Raw genomic sequence first — 16,749 nt, 5'->3', positions numbered from 1 at the left:
ACATTAATCATTTTTAAAATTGCATCTTTGCTTGCATAGCAAAAAAGCCACGGTGGTGGAAATATCCCCTCCACACTTCTTGTTTCAAGGCTCTTTCATATTTTACCACTTAAGAAAGGGATTTTTCTAGTTAAGTGCTGCTCACAAAGCACATTTCTTTACTTAAAAATCTTGAGTTAGTATATAGTTGGTATAGTACGGACTTTTCCGGTCTCTACATAGAATTCATTAGTGTTTCAGAATTTGCCACAGTTATATTATACTTGTATATAATAGTTAAAATTGTGTGTGTGTGTGCTGCTTGCATGTGTGCAAATATATTGTCTGGGCTGACCAGTTCATCCTACATCAAATAAACACAAACACCTAAAAATACTTTTAGAACGTTTCTGTCCCCTCCAGGTTGAGGAAAGAGGTTTCTTAATGTCATACTGTATAAAATACAAAAGATTATTTGTTTGCTGTTGATCAGCTCTGCAGATGTAAATCTCTCTGTGGTAGTTTAAGTGACTCCGAAATTCAGCTCATTCTTTTCGGAATAAAAATAGGCCACATAGGCAACTGGTTTTAAAAATAAAAACTCAAAACCAGACCCAACTTCTCATCTTTTCAATCTACTTTTAATGTCCTTCTCTAGAAAGTGAAGGTCCTTTTCTTTTCAATAATTCAATTATTTGCGTGTCACAATCTGGCATAGCTGCTTTTCTTGAAAGTAGATCCTTTGTTGTCCCCCTTTGTATAGAATGATTTTTGGCTGGTTTCCCTATTTGCTCATAGACTGCTATTTTTGTTAGGTTTTCAGTTGCTTGTCAGCAGTGCAAAAAATACCAGCTGCAGCGATTCTTTCTGTCACCACTATGTCTTCAGAATCTCATTTATGGACTTAAAATAATACAGCTTAATGTTCAATCAGTCTCATCTCAGTTTCTACACATTGCATTGTCTTCAAGACCAAAAAATGTTATAGGTGACCTAGATCAGTGATTAATTCATATGGCATGTAGCAAGCACCTAGCGCAGACGCTGTACCACCTACTATTTAGATTCTTCTCACATCTATTGAGAAAATACATTGCCCTTTTAGAAAAGTTATCAAATATCAAAGGGTTACCATTGGTGGAAATTACGGTGTTCTCAGAAGAAAATATATGTCTTACCATGCTCAATAAACAAAACACAAATCCCTCAAATATTTTCACATTTAAAATAGTATCCTTTCATTTTTGGAAATGAAACATTTTCCAGCATTTATGGAATTCTCCCGGCTTTGGGATAGATACTAGCATGCTCTGAAGCTGCACTCAGAATAGATGCTGTTATCAACCTGACACTTTGACCTTAGAAGAGGTATTATTTATGCATTCACATTGCATACACAGACTCAAGTCAAAGATCTTTTACTGGGACCACACAGCTTTTATTCTACTGAATAAGTGAAAGTGAACACTTTTGTTGGGACTGTGTTGCATTTTGTTGTGCCAATACAGAGACTAAAGCTAAACAAATTCATTTTTTCAAGCAGACCAATGTAGTAGGAGTCACAAATACTTTTAAGGTGGATTGCACTGCTCATGGAAAGAAGCAATGGAAAGTCATTCATTGGTGTGACACCTTGCCATGTCAAGAAAACATCTACACTGCGATTTTTGACAGTGCCTTTATCTCATATGAGAGAATACACACTACAGATAGCCATCATCCACCCTAAAAATGGTAGTTTACACTCTAGAAATCACAGCACAAAACATATACAACCAGAGTCTCATTAGAGACTCTTCCTTTGTCCTTTCAGTGGATGGCAGAGCACAAAGAAGACAAACTGCAGAGCTGACAGACAGCTCAAGCTTACCACGCACCACCACACACAGATGACCTTGCAGCTTACTGCTATACAGTGGGAGACTGCTTAAACTGTGGCTTTAATTTACACAGCTGATTGGCAACCAGTAAAAGCATTTTGAACCAAAGCCAGAGCACAGCTGTCAAGAACCCAGAAAAACATTCACAAACCAATTTTTATAAGCACTATAATTTCTAAACTTCCATTAACCCTAAGGTTACAGATGCTGAATATCTCGGAAGCTCAGAGCACTGCTCATTTCTTCCCCTACCCACCAAACTGGGGGAAGTATGAATGATGAATAGAGAAGGAATTTGATAAAATCCTTCTGCCTCAATCATTAAGAGTCGATGATTAATGCTACTAACCTGCAAATAAACTATGCTTTACTGAGTCTTTATGATAGAAAATTTAAGCCAATATAGTTGACTGGTTATTCAGAAATGCAGCACATAGCTTAATCCTATGTCAGCCAAACTGAATGGAAAAGAAAGGCAATGCAAAATAAAAAAAAATATAATCCAAACTAAAATTTCAGAAATCATAAGACTGTTTTATCACCAACTGAACAAGTATGTTTGTAGCTACACTATGGCTGCTTATGCGGTGTGAGATGAACGTGTAATTTTCTCATGAGCACAGTGTCCAGAGTTAACCACACATGGACTTTATGTAACCTAACTTCCCTTTCAATCAATTCAAAAATCCCTTAACGGCACAGTTCCAACAGGATGTAATCAATGACAATGAAAGTCTATATATGCAACTTTTGGGGGGCCAAGAATATATTTTCACAGGAGTATGGCCAAATAAAGTGATATGATAGGCCCATGTCTTGATTAAGATGGCATGTGATTTTTCTAAGAGATATGTTCCTGCTCTTAGTCTCCCTTCCCTCTGCAAAATTGTTTCCATTTTTTAATGTGAATCCTATTATACTGAATAGCCATCAGACATAGAAAGAGAGAAAAGAACCAGAAAATTCAGCACATTAGACAAAGCAGTGACTATGGAATTGCTAGGCTGCCAAAGTGAGAAAGAAACTAGTAAACATTGCATAACTATGCAGAAGAAGCAATTTTATCTTCACTAAATCAAGATTCACAGGCACTGCAATGTGAACTAATTTTCACTTTGACTCTGTCTCTTCTCATTTCCTAAGATGACCTACTCAGATGTCTTAACAGAGGTTACCATCCTGTGCAGAAATTGCTCCTAGCAGATCCTTGGACTGCTTCACTGTAATCACGTCAGCTAGTAGAACTGCTTTATCCACACTGTACCTTTCTATACTTACGTACCACTTCCTCACAGAACAGCACCAAAGCATAAAATCTGAAGCATATACATGAGAGAAACATATGGTATGAACACAGTTAAGTATTCAGCTAGAATTGAAATAGTCTCTTCTTGTGTGCTTTGCAGATGAATGAAGTGGAGTGATCTAGAGGTAAAGGCTACCTGCAGGAGAAAGGTAATTATTTTTGCAGTACATAGATAGAAGTACTTTGTTACTCAAGTTTTCAAGCTACACCTCAGTGGCAGATAGCAGCACACAGAAAGTTTGTACAGGTGAGGATGCACCAACTCACATCAGAATAGTAATGCATATACATAAGTATGTTGAGATGACAGTGAAAGCTGCAAATAGCCATACAGTATGGTTCCACAGATTAACCACTAATGTGACTAGTGTTCATTTTCAACTGGAAGTAGCCAGCTTATGTTATGTCCTTTAGTACCAATCCAACTGTGTTGAAATATTGGATTATCTGAAACCATCCTTTTCATTTAAAAGATGTTTCCCTACTGTATCTTTATCATAGAATTAGTGAATATGACAAGTTCGAAGTGAATGACAAGGATCATCAAGTTCACCTCCTGACTCCACACTGGACTGCACAAAATGCAAACTGTATTTCTGAGAGTTGTCCAAATGCTTCCCAAACTCTGGCAGCTCGGAGGTGTGAACACTGCCATGGGGAGCCTGTTCAGTGAAGAACCTTTTCGTAAACCCGAGCCTGACCCTCCCCTGACACAGCTCCATGTCATTCCCTCATATCATATCACTGTCACCAGAGAGCTGAGCTCAGCGCTGCCCCTCTGCTCCCCTCCACCATGAGGCCTCCCCTCAGCCTCTTCTTCTTTGGGCTGAACAAACCAAGGGAACCCAGCTGCTTCTCATACATCTTCCCCTTCAGACTCTTTACCATCTTTGTTGCCCTCAGCTGGCCATTCTCTAATGGTATTTTGTCCCTTCTATGTCCTTTCCACCCCTTATCAGAACATATGCAGGGGATGGTGATTATAATGCCCACTGAGTTTTATCCTGAGGCAATTTTACACATGGATTCATGGGCAGTAGACAGAAGAAACTTCACTACCTCCATGTTCTGCTACCAGAACCATGTTGGAGAGACCTTGCTGGAACACTGTGAGAAATGCAATTTCAATAGAGGATGAACCCTTCTCCAGGGAACTATGCTGCATGATGCTTGACAAAAAACTAAATTCCAGATTTATCTTCAGGTACGTCTGTGATCAGTCATGAAAATGTATACTTCACCAGTATAAAACAATGCCAGAGAGAGTCACAAAACAGCCCTATCCATGTAGTAGATTAACTCTGAAATCTGAAGATAACAACCCAGATATCATCAATATTTGATGACTGATGATTTGATTGACTGACCAAAACCGATCTTCATATCAGAAATTTCTGCCTTCACATAGGAAAATATAACAAAGCTCCCAGCCTCCAGACATGGAGTGGTTTGTTGACTGCATTAAGCACTTATTTATTTCCATATTTTAAAATATCTTTTTATTTACTGAAACAAAAGTAAGTCTGGATTGCCATACCAGACTAATACAGCATCCAGACCTTGCTGCAGCTACACTGCCCTGCCTGCCACTACATATACAAGCCCTTCTTCCGTCTATAAAATCAGACTACAGCAAAAAGTGGTTTTGCCAATAGGACTGACTGGCCTTAAAACATGGAAACTGAAGACTCAAAATGTTAACTGTTTTCTTAAAAGTTAAATAATTTATTTTACCTATCATTGTATTTCACCTCCTCTCCATTCTTAGCCCAGCTGATGGTGGGCTTTGGGTTTCCCACTGCTTCGCAGTGAAGCAACACACTCAGTGTGCCACTGGCTAGGACCACTGTCTGTCCCAGGTGGGTGACAACCTCTGAAGCAGAAAGCTGTTGTGCTGCTGAAATCTTTCGGAGGATGGCAGGCTTTTGATGAGGGCTGTGCAAGCCATTTGTTGGGTTCATAGAGGTGGGAAGAAGAGCTTCAGCAGATGATGCCCTCAGGGAGCTAGTAAATCCAGAAACATGTCTGTGGAAAGGGTATTCCATGGAAGCTGAATCAACTCTTCGCCTTGATGCTTTGAGGACAGATTCTTGATGCTCCATGTGGCTCTTGAAAATATCATGAGCCAGCTGTACAACAAGCTGCTCAGAGTAAATATCTTTAAGCTCCTCAGGTTGCTGAGACAAATTCCTTATGATATCATCCAATCGTCTCTGCTCTGTGACCATAGTAAATGGCAGGCTATACTCCTGGCTCTGGTCTTCCTCTGAGGACACATTTCTCTCTGTGGACTCCTGAACTTCCCAGAACTCCGGATTTTCCCCTGGCCAGCCCCTGTGCTGTAGCAGCCTTGAGACAATATTGTCATACCAGCCACTAGGGTCAGCAAGATGCCCTCGTTTTTCAGTCCTGCTCCCATTGAAGAGAATCCCATTGATATGTTTCTCCTGTGTTCGCAAGGCTTCATTTAGGCTGGCCTTTCTCATGGCCTCTTCCTCCCTAATGCCAGCTGGCTGCCCAGCAATGAGATTTTTGTTGCTTCCTATTAGTTTAATTACAAAATGCTCCCGGGCTGGCCCTGCTATGCAGGTATATATCCCAGAGTCTGAAGGTTTCAAACGATGGATTTTCATGTACCCATAGGGTGCAATGGTGATGTGAGCTGAGCTGATGAGCCTCTTGTTATCCTTCTCCCAAAATATCATCGACTTCCGGAACCTCCTTGTGGGGCATCGGAGAATAATGGAGGTTTTGGGCAGCAGGTAGGCATACCCACCCACAATAAAGTGTAGCTTCTTCTGCTTCCTTGTCTGGATGTAAACTTTCTTTACAGCCACAATATGAGGACTTTGCTTATGAGCTGGCCTGTTGTGCCCTGAAATATCATTAATACTATTAGTATGTGGTATCATTAAACAAAACAAGCAGTTTACTTTGGTGCTGGCAGCATTTGACCCATTAGATGACAATGGGAGAAACTGGCCACCAGCTGCCAAACATTTAGCTGGAATAGTCACAGTAAGAAGAACAAGGCTCACTTCAGGAATGCAGAAATAGTCCTGCCCATGGTACATGCAGAAACCTATGTGCCAGGAACAAGAACTTTATGAAAAGGAGAAAAATTCAGTGTAAAGGTAGTTCTTGTTGCTCAAGTATTTAAATGAAGACTATTGGTTAAAAAAGACAAGTGTTTACCATCCCAAACCTGAAACATAATACAATCTTGCAGATCACATCGGTAAAGAGGACTGAAAGTACTGCTAACTCAAGGAATAACACTGAACAGAAAAAAACTGTATGGCATAAGCTTAAAAACATGGGGTAGATACTGTGAAAGTGCATTCAGTTTCCAGATCTTTATGACAGATATTTGTGTTACAAAGCACTAAACAAAATAGCACAGGTGTCCTGTTAGTGAATACCATACCACATTTGGCCCCATCACTGGTTCTGAATGTGAGATCTTATTTTCTTCCTGTCACAATCAACATTTAGTAGGTTTCAGAGTTCATAGTCTACTCTAAGCTGAAGCAAGGCTGCCATTCAACCTTTCACATATCCAGCTGGCTTACTGCAAGCTAGGGAAGTTCATACAAGGAGACCACAGCTCTTGTGAAGGGGAACAGAAAAGGCATGGAATACCAACATGAAACACATCCAACCTGTGTTGCATGATTCCTTAGACATCCCGAGTCACATAGGGTTCTGAATGACAAAATGAAAAAATACTTATTTTAATTGATCTTAAAAATAAATGCCTTACCGAACATTTTCTTTGTAGCTATCCTAGGAGAGGGTTTGTTTGTAGCTCAGGCTGCTATCCTGCATTTCTAAGCTTCTACATTCCAGTTTTGAAATTCAGATCTAGACTTGGATCAGAATTTTGAGCCAGTTCTTCCAGAAACTAGTAGATCCTTTCCAGCACATTGGTTCAGGCTCAGCTCCACACTAAGACTTATAGTTTTTATCCACTGACTTGTTTTATTGTTAAATAGAATATTCTGGCTCACAGACAGAAAAACTAAGCTGCAGTAGCCTCTCTGCAAATACTGAGCAACACTACTGCAAGAGAAGGTTATGAAGCATGTGACAGTATGATATTCAAGGATATTCAAGCTCCCTTTCCCCAGATATTCCTAAGTTTATTTTTCACTTACTTGCACAGGTTGCTAGTGCGCAGGGCCTGAGCAAGGATGAGAATGGCAAAGGTGGGCACAGGGAGGAATTGATGATGATGGAACCCCCAGTTTTCAGCATCTTTCTGCAAATAGCATTTCGACTCTGGGTCCCCTCTCCACAACTCACTGAACACTGCAAACAGAATGACAAACATTAGGAATGATGTTTACAAATCTAGTAGAAATTATGAATGAGTGTTTCAGACATTAATGACTTACTTCAGCCTGGTAGTTATAAAATGTGACCTACACAAAAGAGTACAAACCCTTTAATATTAGACTATAGTGCTCAATGCATAGGTGTGCATTGCTTGGGAGAGTTTGAGCAAGCTTATTTTATTTCATACTTGTGTATACAGCATCACAGTAATTGAGAATACATGGCATTAAACTGGGACAGCAGCATGCAAAAGTGCTGGCAAGCAGGGGGAATGCCTGTAAAGGACACAAACCTATTGCTGTAGATCCCGTGTCTACAATACAAAACACACTTGCGAACCATATTGAAAATGGAGTGAGAAGGAGAAAAACGGAGGGTGATAAGACCAAAAAGGCAGTCTTTAAGACAAATGCCAAGGAGAGAGTGAAGTCAGATTTCATTTTAAAGAGTGCCAACGTACAGAAATGAGTTGTATGGATGTCAACATGAACCACGTTACTACTTCTTTTGAAGGAAAAAGAATTAGGAATAGACTTGCCATCTTCACTGACTGATTGGATGTGTCTTAATGCAGACTTAATGAGATAGATCATTTATTTGAATAAAATGTCAAGACAGACCATCACATTATAGCTACAGGTAGGCTCTATGAGGTGACTGGTGTTTCCTTCAGGATTAACATACTCTCTACCTCTTTGCATGAAGGAGAGCAAGGAGAGTAGAGGTAGAGATTAGACTGCAAGAGGGGGAATGTTTTTCATGTTTACTGACATTAAAATATCAAATTATCCACAATCCCCAATGAGATGGTTTTGGACCTGCCCCTAAATCTGGACACCCACAAGTCCATGGGGCCAGATGGATTGCACCCTAGCGTGCTGAGGAAGTTAGTGGATGTGGCTGACAGTCCTGGATAACAGGGAATGTCCTGGTTGACTGAAGACTAGCTAACGTGATTCCCATCTACAGAAAGGACCGGAAAGATGATTCTGGTAGCTATAAACCTATCAGTCTCACCTCGGTACCAGGAAATGTTATGGAACAGATAAACTCGGGAGCCATCATGGATCAATTAAAGGTCAACCAGGGGATCAGGACCAGTCAGCATGGGTTTATGAATGGTAGATCCTGTTTGACTAACCTGATTTTTTTCTATGACAAGGCGACCTGCTTAGTGAATGAAGGTAAGGCTGTCGATGTGGTCTACCTGGACTTCAGTAAAGCCTTTGACACTGTCTCCCACAGCATCCTCGTGGAGAAGCTGGCTGTCCATGGTTTGGATGGGCGTATGCTCTGCTGGGTGAAACACTGGCTGGATGGCCAAGCCCAAAGAGTTGTGGTCAGTGGAGTTAAATCCAGTTGGCAGCCAGTCACGAGTGTGTCCCCCAGGGCTCAGTACTGGGGCCACTTCTATTGAACATCTTTATTAATGATCTTGATGAGGGGATTGAGTGCTCCCTGAGTAAGCTTGCAGACGACACCAAGTTGGGAGGGAGTGTTGATCTGCCAGAGGGTAGAAAGGCACTACAGAGGGACCTGGATAGACTGGAACGATGAGCCAAGGTGAACCGCATGAGTTTCAGTAGGTCACAACAACCCCAGGCAACCCTACAGGCTTGGGGAGGAGTGGCTGGAAAGCTGCCTGACAGGAAGGGACCTTGGTGTGCTGATGGACAGTCAGCTGAATATGAGCCAGCAGTGTGGCATCCTGGCTTGTATCAGCAATGGTGTGGTGAGCAGGAGTAGGGAAGTCATCCTGCCCCTGTACTTGGCATTGGTGAGGTCCTACCTCGAGTACTGTGTTCAGTTTTGGGTGCCTCAGTACAGAAAGGACATTGAGGTGCTGGAGCAGGTCCAAAGAAGGGCAACAAGGCTTGTGAAGGGCTTGGAGAATATGCCCTATGAGGAACGACTAAAGGAACTGGGGCTGTTTAGTCTGGGGAACAGGAGGCTGAGGGGAGACCTCACTGCTCTCTTCAAATACCTGAAAGGTGATTGCAGTGAGAGTGGGGCTGGTCTCTTCCCACAGGTGACAGGACAAGGGGAAATGGCCTCAAGTTGCACCAGGGGAGGTTTAGGTTGGATATCAGGAAAAACTTCTGTACAGAAAGGGTTGTTAAACACTGGAACAGGCTTCCCAGGGAGGTGGTGGAGTCACCATCCCTGAATGTGTTTAAAAACCGTTTGGATGTGGTGCTCAGGGACATGATTTAGTGATGGGTTGTTAGAGTAGTATAGTTAGGTTGCTGTTGGACTTGATGATCTTGAAGGTCTTTTCCAATGTGAGCAATTCTATGATTCTATGATTCTATATTTTCCTTTTCGCTGTCATATATGTAAAGGAATTTTTTCTTAAGCCATATGGAACTGGAAGGGAAGCCTGGGGAATGCAAGACTTTGGTAGAATGAGGCTTTTTTGGCCATCCTTAAACTGAAGGAAGGAACTAGCTAACATTACAAAATCAGTGTCCGAGAGTGAGAGGCCTGACATCTCTAGTGGTATACCTACAGAAGACTGAAGTAATTCCCCTCCCCTTCCCCTCTGTTGCCTTTTTGGGGAAGAAAAAGCACTAAGCCTGAGAGAGTGAAGATTACACTTCATGGGTGTCTTGGATGAACAGATGAAAGGGCTGTACATGGACAGAGGCAGGAATTTATTGTTTTGAGCGTGGATTGTGTTTATGCCAGAAGAAAGGCATAAATAACCACCAAGCTAGTGATTATTACATCATCCATTAGCATATTAAGTACGGATTACAGGACAAAACAGGGCATAGTATGCCTTGTGAAGTCTGAACACATTCGGCTCCTTCATCCCACGTGACTGAAAAACATAATCACCAAGAACAGCACAATATTCATGCATATAAACAGAATACCTGTGACCAGTCGGAGAGAAGCCACTCATTAGGACAGTCCTCATTTTTGCAGGTTTGCTGGGAAACAAGCTTTGGCATGGAGCAGAAGGTTTCTGGCAACTCCAACAAGCTTCCATCTGCCAGGCGCTGCTTGCAAAGTATATCTCGCTTCTGGACACCACCTCCACATGTCTGTGAACACTGTGGGAAAAAAGAGTCAGTCACCTCACATCACACTTGCACTATGTCAAATTGCAGCAAAAATTAGTAGTTGGTTTCAGTAGAAATCAACACCTAGTTCTAGACAAGTAGAAAATATAACAAAAAATACCAGAGATGTCAAAGCAGATTTCTTTTTAAAATGTCAGGAATATTTTAGGAAGTGGAAACAATGTATTTTGATAAAATGAAGAAAAAAAAATGCAAACCTGCTTCAGCATTTCTGAAATATTTTGTTTTCAGAAATTTGTACAGAAGACATGGAAGCAACAGGTTATAAATGCAGCATGGAGGAGGAAAAGCTGTCCTTTCCTGCATCTGTCAACTGGAAAATCAGGCACTTGCACAGGATGTAGAGGATCTGGGTTCAAGTGTCTCTGTCTCAGCTCTGACTGTGCTACTGGCCGGGTGAGAGTACGGAAATGTCTTCTCCAGAAGAAGTCAATTCAAGACTTTGTTCACTTCCAGGATTTTATTATGCATACTAGATAACAGTAGCTATGATCTAAATATTTATTCAAACTCATCTTATTAAAAAAGAGTTTGCATTAGTGAGAAAAACAAATGGAAATTTGAGTGTGGTACATAAGAGTTTCCCAAGTTTATCACTTTGCCTTTTCTTCCGTTTGTAATTTTCTTATTTCTCATTTCTGAACTTCATGAGGTCTGTTACTAGTGCAGTTCAAAACTAAACTGTCCAGACTTGAATTCCTGTCCGTGAAGACTTCTTGCAGTGCAGCATTTATCTCATTTTTAACTCATGTGAAAGCTGTATTCCAGCTGCAATCTGCTGTTGGCCTCAACAATTGGTTTATAAGGTTAGTATAACAAATGATTAAGTAACCGTGCAGCCCTTTTATATTTATGGCTGTCATGACAGCAGTGCGTGCTCTTTCCAAAAGGTAAGGAGGAAGGTTTATTTGAGTAAAACTAAATCTGGCTGATTAATATCCACAGAACCCACCTCCCCTCTCTCTTTAATGTAAATATTCCCCCTCTGTATCCATTTTCTACTCATGCAGGGCAGGAAATTTTGAACAAGCAGATTTAATAGATTTCCTGAATCTTTTTTGTGAGCTTGGTGGCTCAGCCCTTTTTTCTGACAAACTTTTTTGCTGTAGATGGTAGAAGGCTCCTGATTCTTCCAAGCATTCCAGACAGTTTAACTCCATTTATCTCTTTTCCAGGCAAAGGAAGAGGAGGAGCTTGCACTATGCTGAAATTAACAGGATTTGCTACAACACAGGAATTACGTCCAAGAAGTAGTAGTCCAGGTGAAGAAAAATTAAAACATAAACTAAGACATCTATGAAGGGAATTATTTAAAAAATCCTGGAGTGATGAAAGATCCTTCTCTCTTTGAGAGAGCTGTATAAACTTCAACGAAAGCCTCATTTTTTAGGATATACATTTTCCTTGAAAGACAGAATGGAAATGCAGATTTGAACACCAGGAAGAAAAATGTATTTATGTTTAGCGTGCTCTCTAATGAGTAAAAATAGCTTTTGTTCTACTTAGAATGTTATAAAGCTCAAAAGCTTCAAAAAATTTAAGCAAGTAAGACAATACTTTGATTTTCAGCAAAAGAAAACGTTTATCAGCCTTTCATTCAAGGACAATTCATTCCTGAGGAGAGAATAAATCAAGAAAAATATGATTAAAAATATTATTTCAAGATTACCTAAGAACTGCAGTCATACACCAGAGCCAAAATATGTTAGGCACTGTATAAACACAACAAAAGCATGTTCCCTCTGACAGTCAAACAAATCTCAGGAAGTCCCCCTGCCCTTCCATCTCTGAGAGATAAAAAAGTAAGACAAAACAGATCTTTTCTTGCTTCTTGTACTTCAGTCGCACATTGTTTTGTTCTCTGAAGAATAACTAGCTACTCAACACCAAGCTCTATGCCAAATGCCAGAGAGAGCTGAACACAGTAACAAGTTTCCTCTCGGTCTGCAGGAACACTCTTCTAGGACAGTACTGGATTACTGCACTGGAGCTGTGCTTGTGCCCGTCTTTCACTCCTGGAGCCTTTTCACTTCTCTCGGATCTTTGTTGATTTTTCTCTAGTGCAAGCTTCCAGCTCTCACATTATTTCATGAAAGGGAGTAGACCAATGAGAGCAATGTCTGCAATGTCTGCTTGGATTTACAGATAGGATGCAGTAGTAATTCTCGAGAGGATCGTTATTTAGATACATCCCATCCGAATAATGTGCTCTCTCACTCTGCTGTTCACAATACTATTATGATAGAGAAATGTGTCACAGGGAGGAGAGACGCACTGTGGTTTCACCTCACCCTTCCAGGTAGATAAAGTGTTTGCACTGTGTCTCCCAGTATTCCTACCTCCCACAGCTGCTGAGCATATCCAATTCCCATATCCCTTTCAGAGTGTATCTGTGACTTTGCCAGGGCACTAGCTTTGAGAGCCGCATCTACCCATACTCGTACACAATTTTACCAAGTTCAACAATTAGCTTAAGAAAACACAAGACAAGGCTGACACCTGAGAAGATAATCCATATATCCTATTCTGCCAGCCACTCATTGCTGGTGTTTTCTGCCTCTTCCCATTTGCTGGCATAAGTATTTGTGCAGTTGGACAGTGAACCAAAGTGGAAGTTTAGTCTAGGCTTAAGTCAGTTATACTTCTGGCTAGCTTTAGCCAGATCATCATGTTGACTGCACACCACTTCCAGAGATGCAAGGGAGTAGGTGCTATGAGGGCAAGAAAGAGTTCCCCACAGCAGCTATGCTCTCCTTTGGTAGAAGTGCTGACACATTTCATTCTAAATGCTGATGGAACTGTGGCGTTGGCTTGTCCAACAGCAATCACTGCTTTGATCTGTTCTGCTCATACCACAGTCTGCTAAAATTACAGTTAACACAAAGAACTGATGGTTACCATTAAAAGTAGAGAGGAAAAGCCAGCCATCTCTCTGTCTCAGCAGATGCCTGTGAGCATCTTCTCACTTGCATATACTGCACAGAATTTGGGCAAAGACACCAGTTTCAGTGTTTGGGAGTCAGAGAAGATGGCCTCCTCTCCAGGCACCTCTGGCAATGGCTGAATCTTTGAAAGGATGTAATGTTATGGCCAGTCCTACGTACATACAGAGATGAGGAGGGAGCTGTTTAATTTCACACTGCCCTCTGCTCTGATGGGACTACAACAGCACAAGCTATGGCTTTACTCTCAAAAATCAGATTTATTCTATGATTCTACAGCAAGACACAGCATATAGGGAAAAGTTGCATTTCTCTCAGCTGGTTTCTAAGGACTATCACTACTATATTTAGAAAGGACTTACAATACAGAGAAAAATAGCTAGAAAAATATCTGAAAAGGATATGAGCTTTCCTATGCTAACTCTGTTGTCAAGGTATTGCTCTGATTATCTTTGAAGCGAAGATAGCACTGAGCAAGACAAAAAGAACACTGAGACTGAGACTGAGGCATTTAGTAATAAAATATTTATTAATGGATGTTTCCCATTTGAGGTTTGAAGAGCAGATACTTACAAAGGCTTGTAAAAATGAAAGCTCACACCCACTTTCCTACAGCAACACACTACTGAAAACAAGATAAATGTCCTAATGCATTCAGCTGAGAAATAAAACTGTTTAAAAATACACAGTCTTGGATCTGCAAAGAGATATTTTAAAAATCACTTGGAATGTTACAACACTGATAATTATCCTGTGTTTATCTGCCAGAAACACTAGGTCTTTTAAAGGCATTTAATTCAGAGAATCCTTCCTAAACAAGCAAAATTAGCCTTAGAAAAGAAAATGGTGTGTATTGCAGTTTAAATCTCCTGTTTCTTTGTTTGCTTAAAATCTATTTTGAGGGGGTGCTTGGAAAAGAAGGAAGAACTCCATAGATGAGACCAAAGAAATGTCTTCAATCTGTGCCATAAGGAGAACAGATGTTGCTCTCTATTGCCTGTGAAGCTTCATAGGACCTTTCTTATTGTGAGAAAGCTCCTTCCTGCACGACTCTCTTTTTCCACACATGCAGAAACATCTCTCAGGGATCCAGGTCAGCGGGAGTTCTGTGCAAGATCTGCAGGTACAAGGTCTGCAGGTCTCTCCGGCAGTCTCCTGCAGGATTTGGGCTGGTGGAGGCTTCCTCCTGAAATCACAACACTGGGCACTCCCTAGCTTGGTAGCCCTGCTGCACAGCCAGAGCTTGCCTCCAGGCCAAGTCTCGGCTACCAGCATCCGATCCAGACCATCTCTTGCCTGTCCCAGGAGTCAAGCAGTTGTAATAACCACACAGTGCAATGCACTGTCCTGATAATGCAGGTTTTCACATGGCGGTCATCCATGGGAAACCGGTTTGAGACAGAACTCACAGGCTTGGCCTTGTTACAGGGTGGAAATAACAGTATAGAGAGTGGTTCCGCAAAGAAGGAAGACAGAAGGCCTTTAAAAAAATGAGAGAATGAAAATTCATTTTAATGGATACCTACTTTTTCTTGCACTATACTCTTCTAGCCAGAGGCAGATGACTACATGTAGAGAACTGCACTGTTTATGCCATTTTAATCACAAGAAATACTCAGTGCCCATATGGTGAGGTGCTATCTAAAGAGCAGAGCATCCTGCAAAGGTTGTGGAAGAAAGTGCAGAAGAGCTATAATGTGACCTTTGTTAAGCAACAGCAGCACAGATCCTCTGTCTCCACCAATTCCAGAGAAGACAGTGGTTCACATGTGAAGTGCAATCTGAACTGTCTAATTTAATTCCTGATCAATATGTTTGCTAAAGCCTTTATTCTTAATTGAGCACCATCCTCCCTAAGATCTGCTACATCTCCTGCAAAAAGGCTGGTTGTTTGAGAGTCTCTCAGAAAATATAAAATAAGCCTAAAACAGTACTTTAGACAGGCAGACATGCGTATGTTTACACTGCTGAGGAAGACATTCAAATCCTGAAAAAAGTCTATCTGGAAATATCTCTAGCAGAAACTATTTTAGTATGTTCCAGACTGGCCTACAGCCAACAGCCATTTTTAGCAAAGCATCAATTTTTCAGTATACTGTAATTAATGTTTCTTCTGACTGTTCAAATAAACTTGCAGAAAATTGTTTTCTCTAAGGACTCTGGCCAACTATAGGCTTTTTAACAAACACAGGCACACCTTACAGTATATCTTAACTTTATTTTGTTATGCGTTAATAAAAAACTACTTGCTATTTACAAATAAAGCATTTATGTGTGAGTACAGCCTAGAAATATTTAAAAGTACAACTAAGCAAATATGTGTATGTGAATATTGGTAGACAAATTAACAGTAAAGCATGAAATATCGCTCAATTGTTTTGAACAATGGACTAACGCCATAGGCTAGTCATCTAGCTTTGACAGAACATCGGGGTGGCATAAATTTTGGTTGCTGGGATGGCTGCCCAAATCCAGAGGTCTCCTGTGAAGTACAGTTTCACAGTCTTAACAGCTTCATTAGATTATTACATTAACATCTCCCTGGCTGCAAAGTCAAGGATAGATTTTATAGATGGAGACTGGGAGTCAAATGTAAGCACAGTGCCAAGTGCTCGTGGTTTTCTGATAGCATGGAATGAATCCTTACACCAGCAGAACTGAAGGTTTAAATAGGCCTTTTGCTTGCATCTCCTCTGTACAGTATTTTTTTCCTTTCTTCTCATCAGCAGGACAGAGTAATTTCTTCCTATGAGGTATTATATCCAACATAAGCACCTTTATTGAATTGCTTAAGCGTTTTCTTTTGCAATCAAGCAGCAGCAAATAAACTCTTTTCAGACTGCCTAATAAAGAACCTTGTACGCATCCATTGTGTAGATAGAAATTTTCAGTAATAGTGTAATAAAGCATTAATTTCATAAAGTGAAGTACCCAACACTCATTTGTGACTTTGAAGGATGAGGAGAGATTCTTGCTCTAAAATAAATTATTTGAGAATAGAAAGAATACTCAACATGTTCTAGAAATCCCCTCCTCCCTGATTCTTGTAGTTTTTGTATTCTTAGAAACCCTGGCATTACTAATCCAAATCCACTGACTCCAGCTGAACATCAATCACATCCCAGAATCACATCATTATTTGCCAATGAAAACCTTGATTCAGTTTTCACTAAAAAGGAAAAAGACACCCTTCTAATTTTTTTTCAATAGTTCAT

At 40.6% G+C, this 16,749-nt stretch overlaps 1 protein-coding gene across 11 annotated transcripts in view; it reads right to left on the bottom strand.

The window, feature by feature from the left end:
- ADAMTSL1 (ADAMTS like 1) overlaps positions 1-16,749 on the bottom strand; it is a 442,268-nt gene that overhangs the window by 43,011 nt on the left and 382,508 nt on the right. For all 11 annotated transcript variants that reach the window (XR_002433573.1, XM_021381313.1, XM_021381315.1 and 8 more), the window contains 3 exons: positions 10,383-10,562; positions 7,323-7,476; positions 4,900-6,040 (listed from right to left, as the gene is read on the bottom strand). Coding sequence is in view for 10 of the 11 variants with exons in the window: in XM_021381313.1 (XP_021236988.1) it covers positions 4,900-6,040; positions 7,323-7,476; positions 10,383-10,562 (1,475 nt within the window). In the remaining variant the exon portion in view is untranslated. The remainder of the gene's footprint in view (positions 1-4,899; positions 6,041-7,322; positions 7,477-10,382; positions 10,563-16,749) is intronic.

Source organism: Numida meleagris, chromosome Z, assembly GCF_002078875.1.
Source record: "Numida meleagris isolate 19003 breed g44 Domestic line chromosome Z, NumMel1.0, whole genome shotgun sequence".
In the NCBI taxonomy this organism is placed as follows: domain Eukaryota; kingdom Metazoa; phylum Chordata; class Aves; order Galliformes; family Numididae; genus Numida; species Numida meleagris.
The sequence above is the reverse complement of the archived record's forward strand: the minus strand, read 5'-3'. Positions and strand labels throughout refer to the sequence as shown.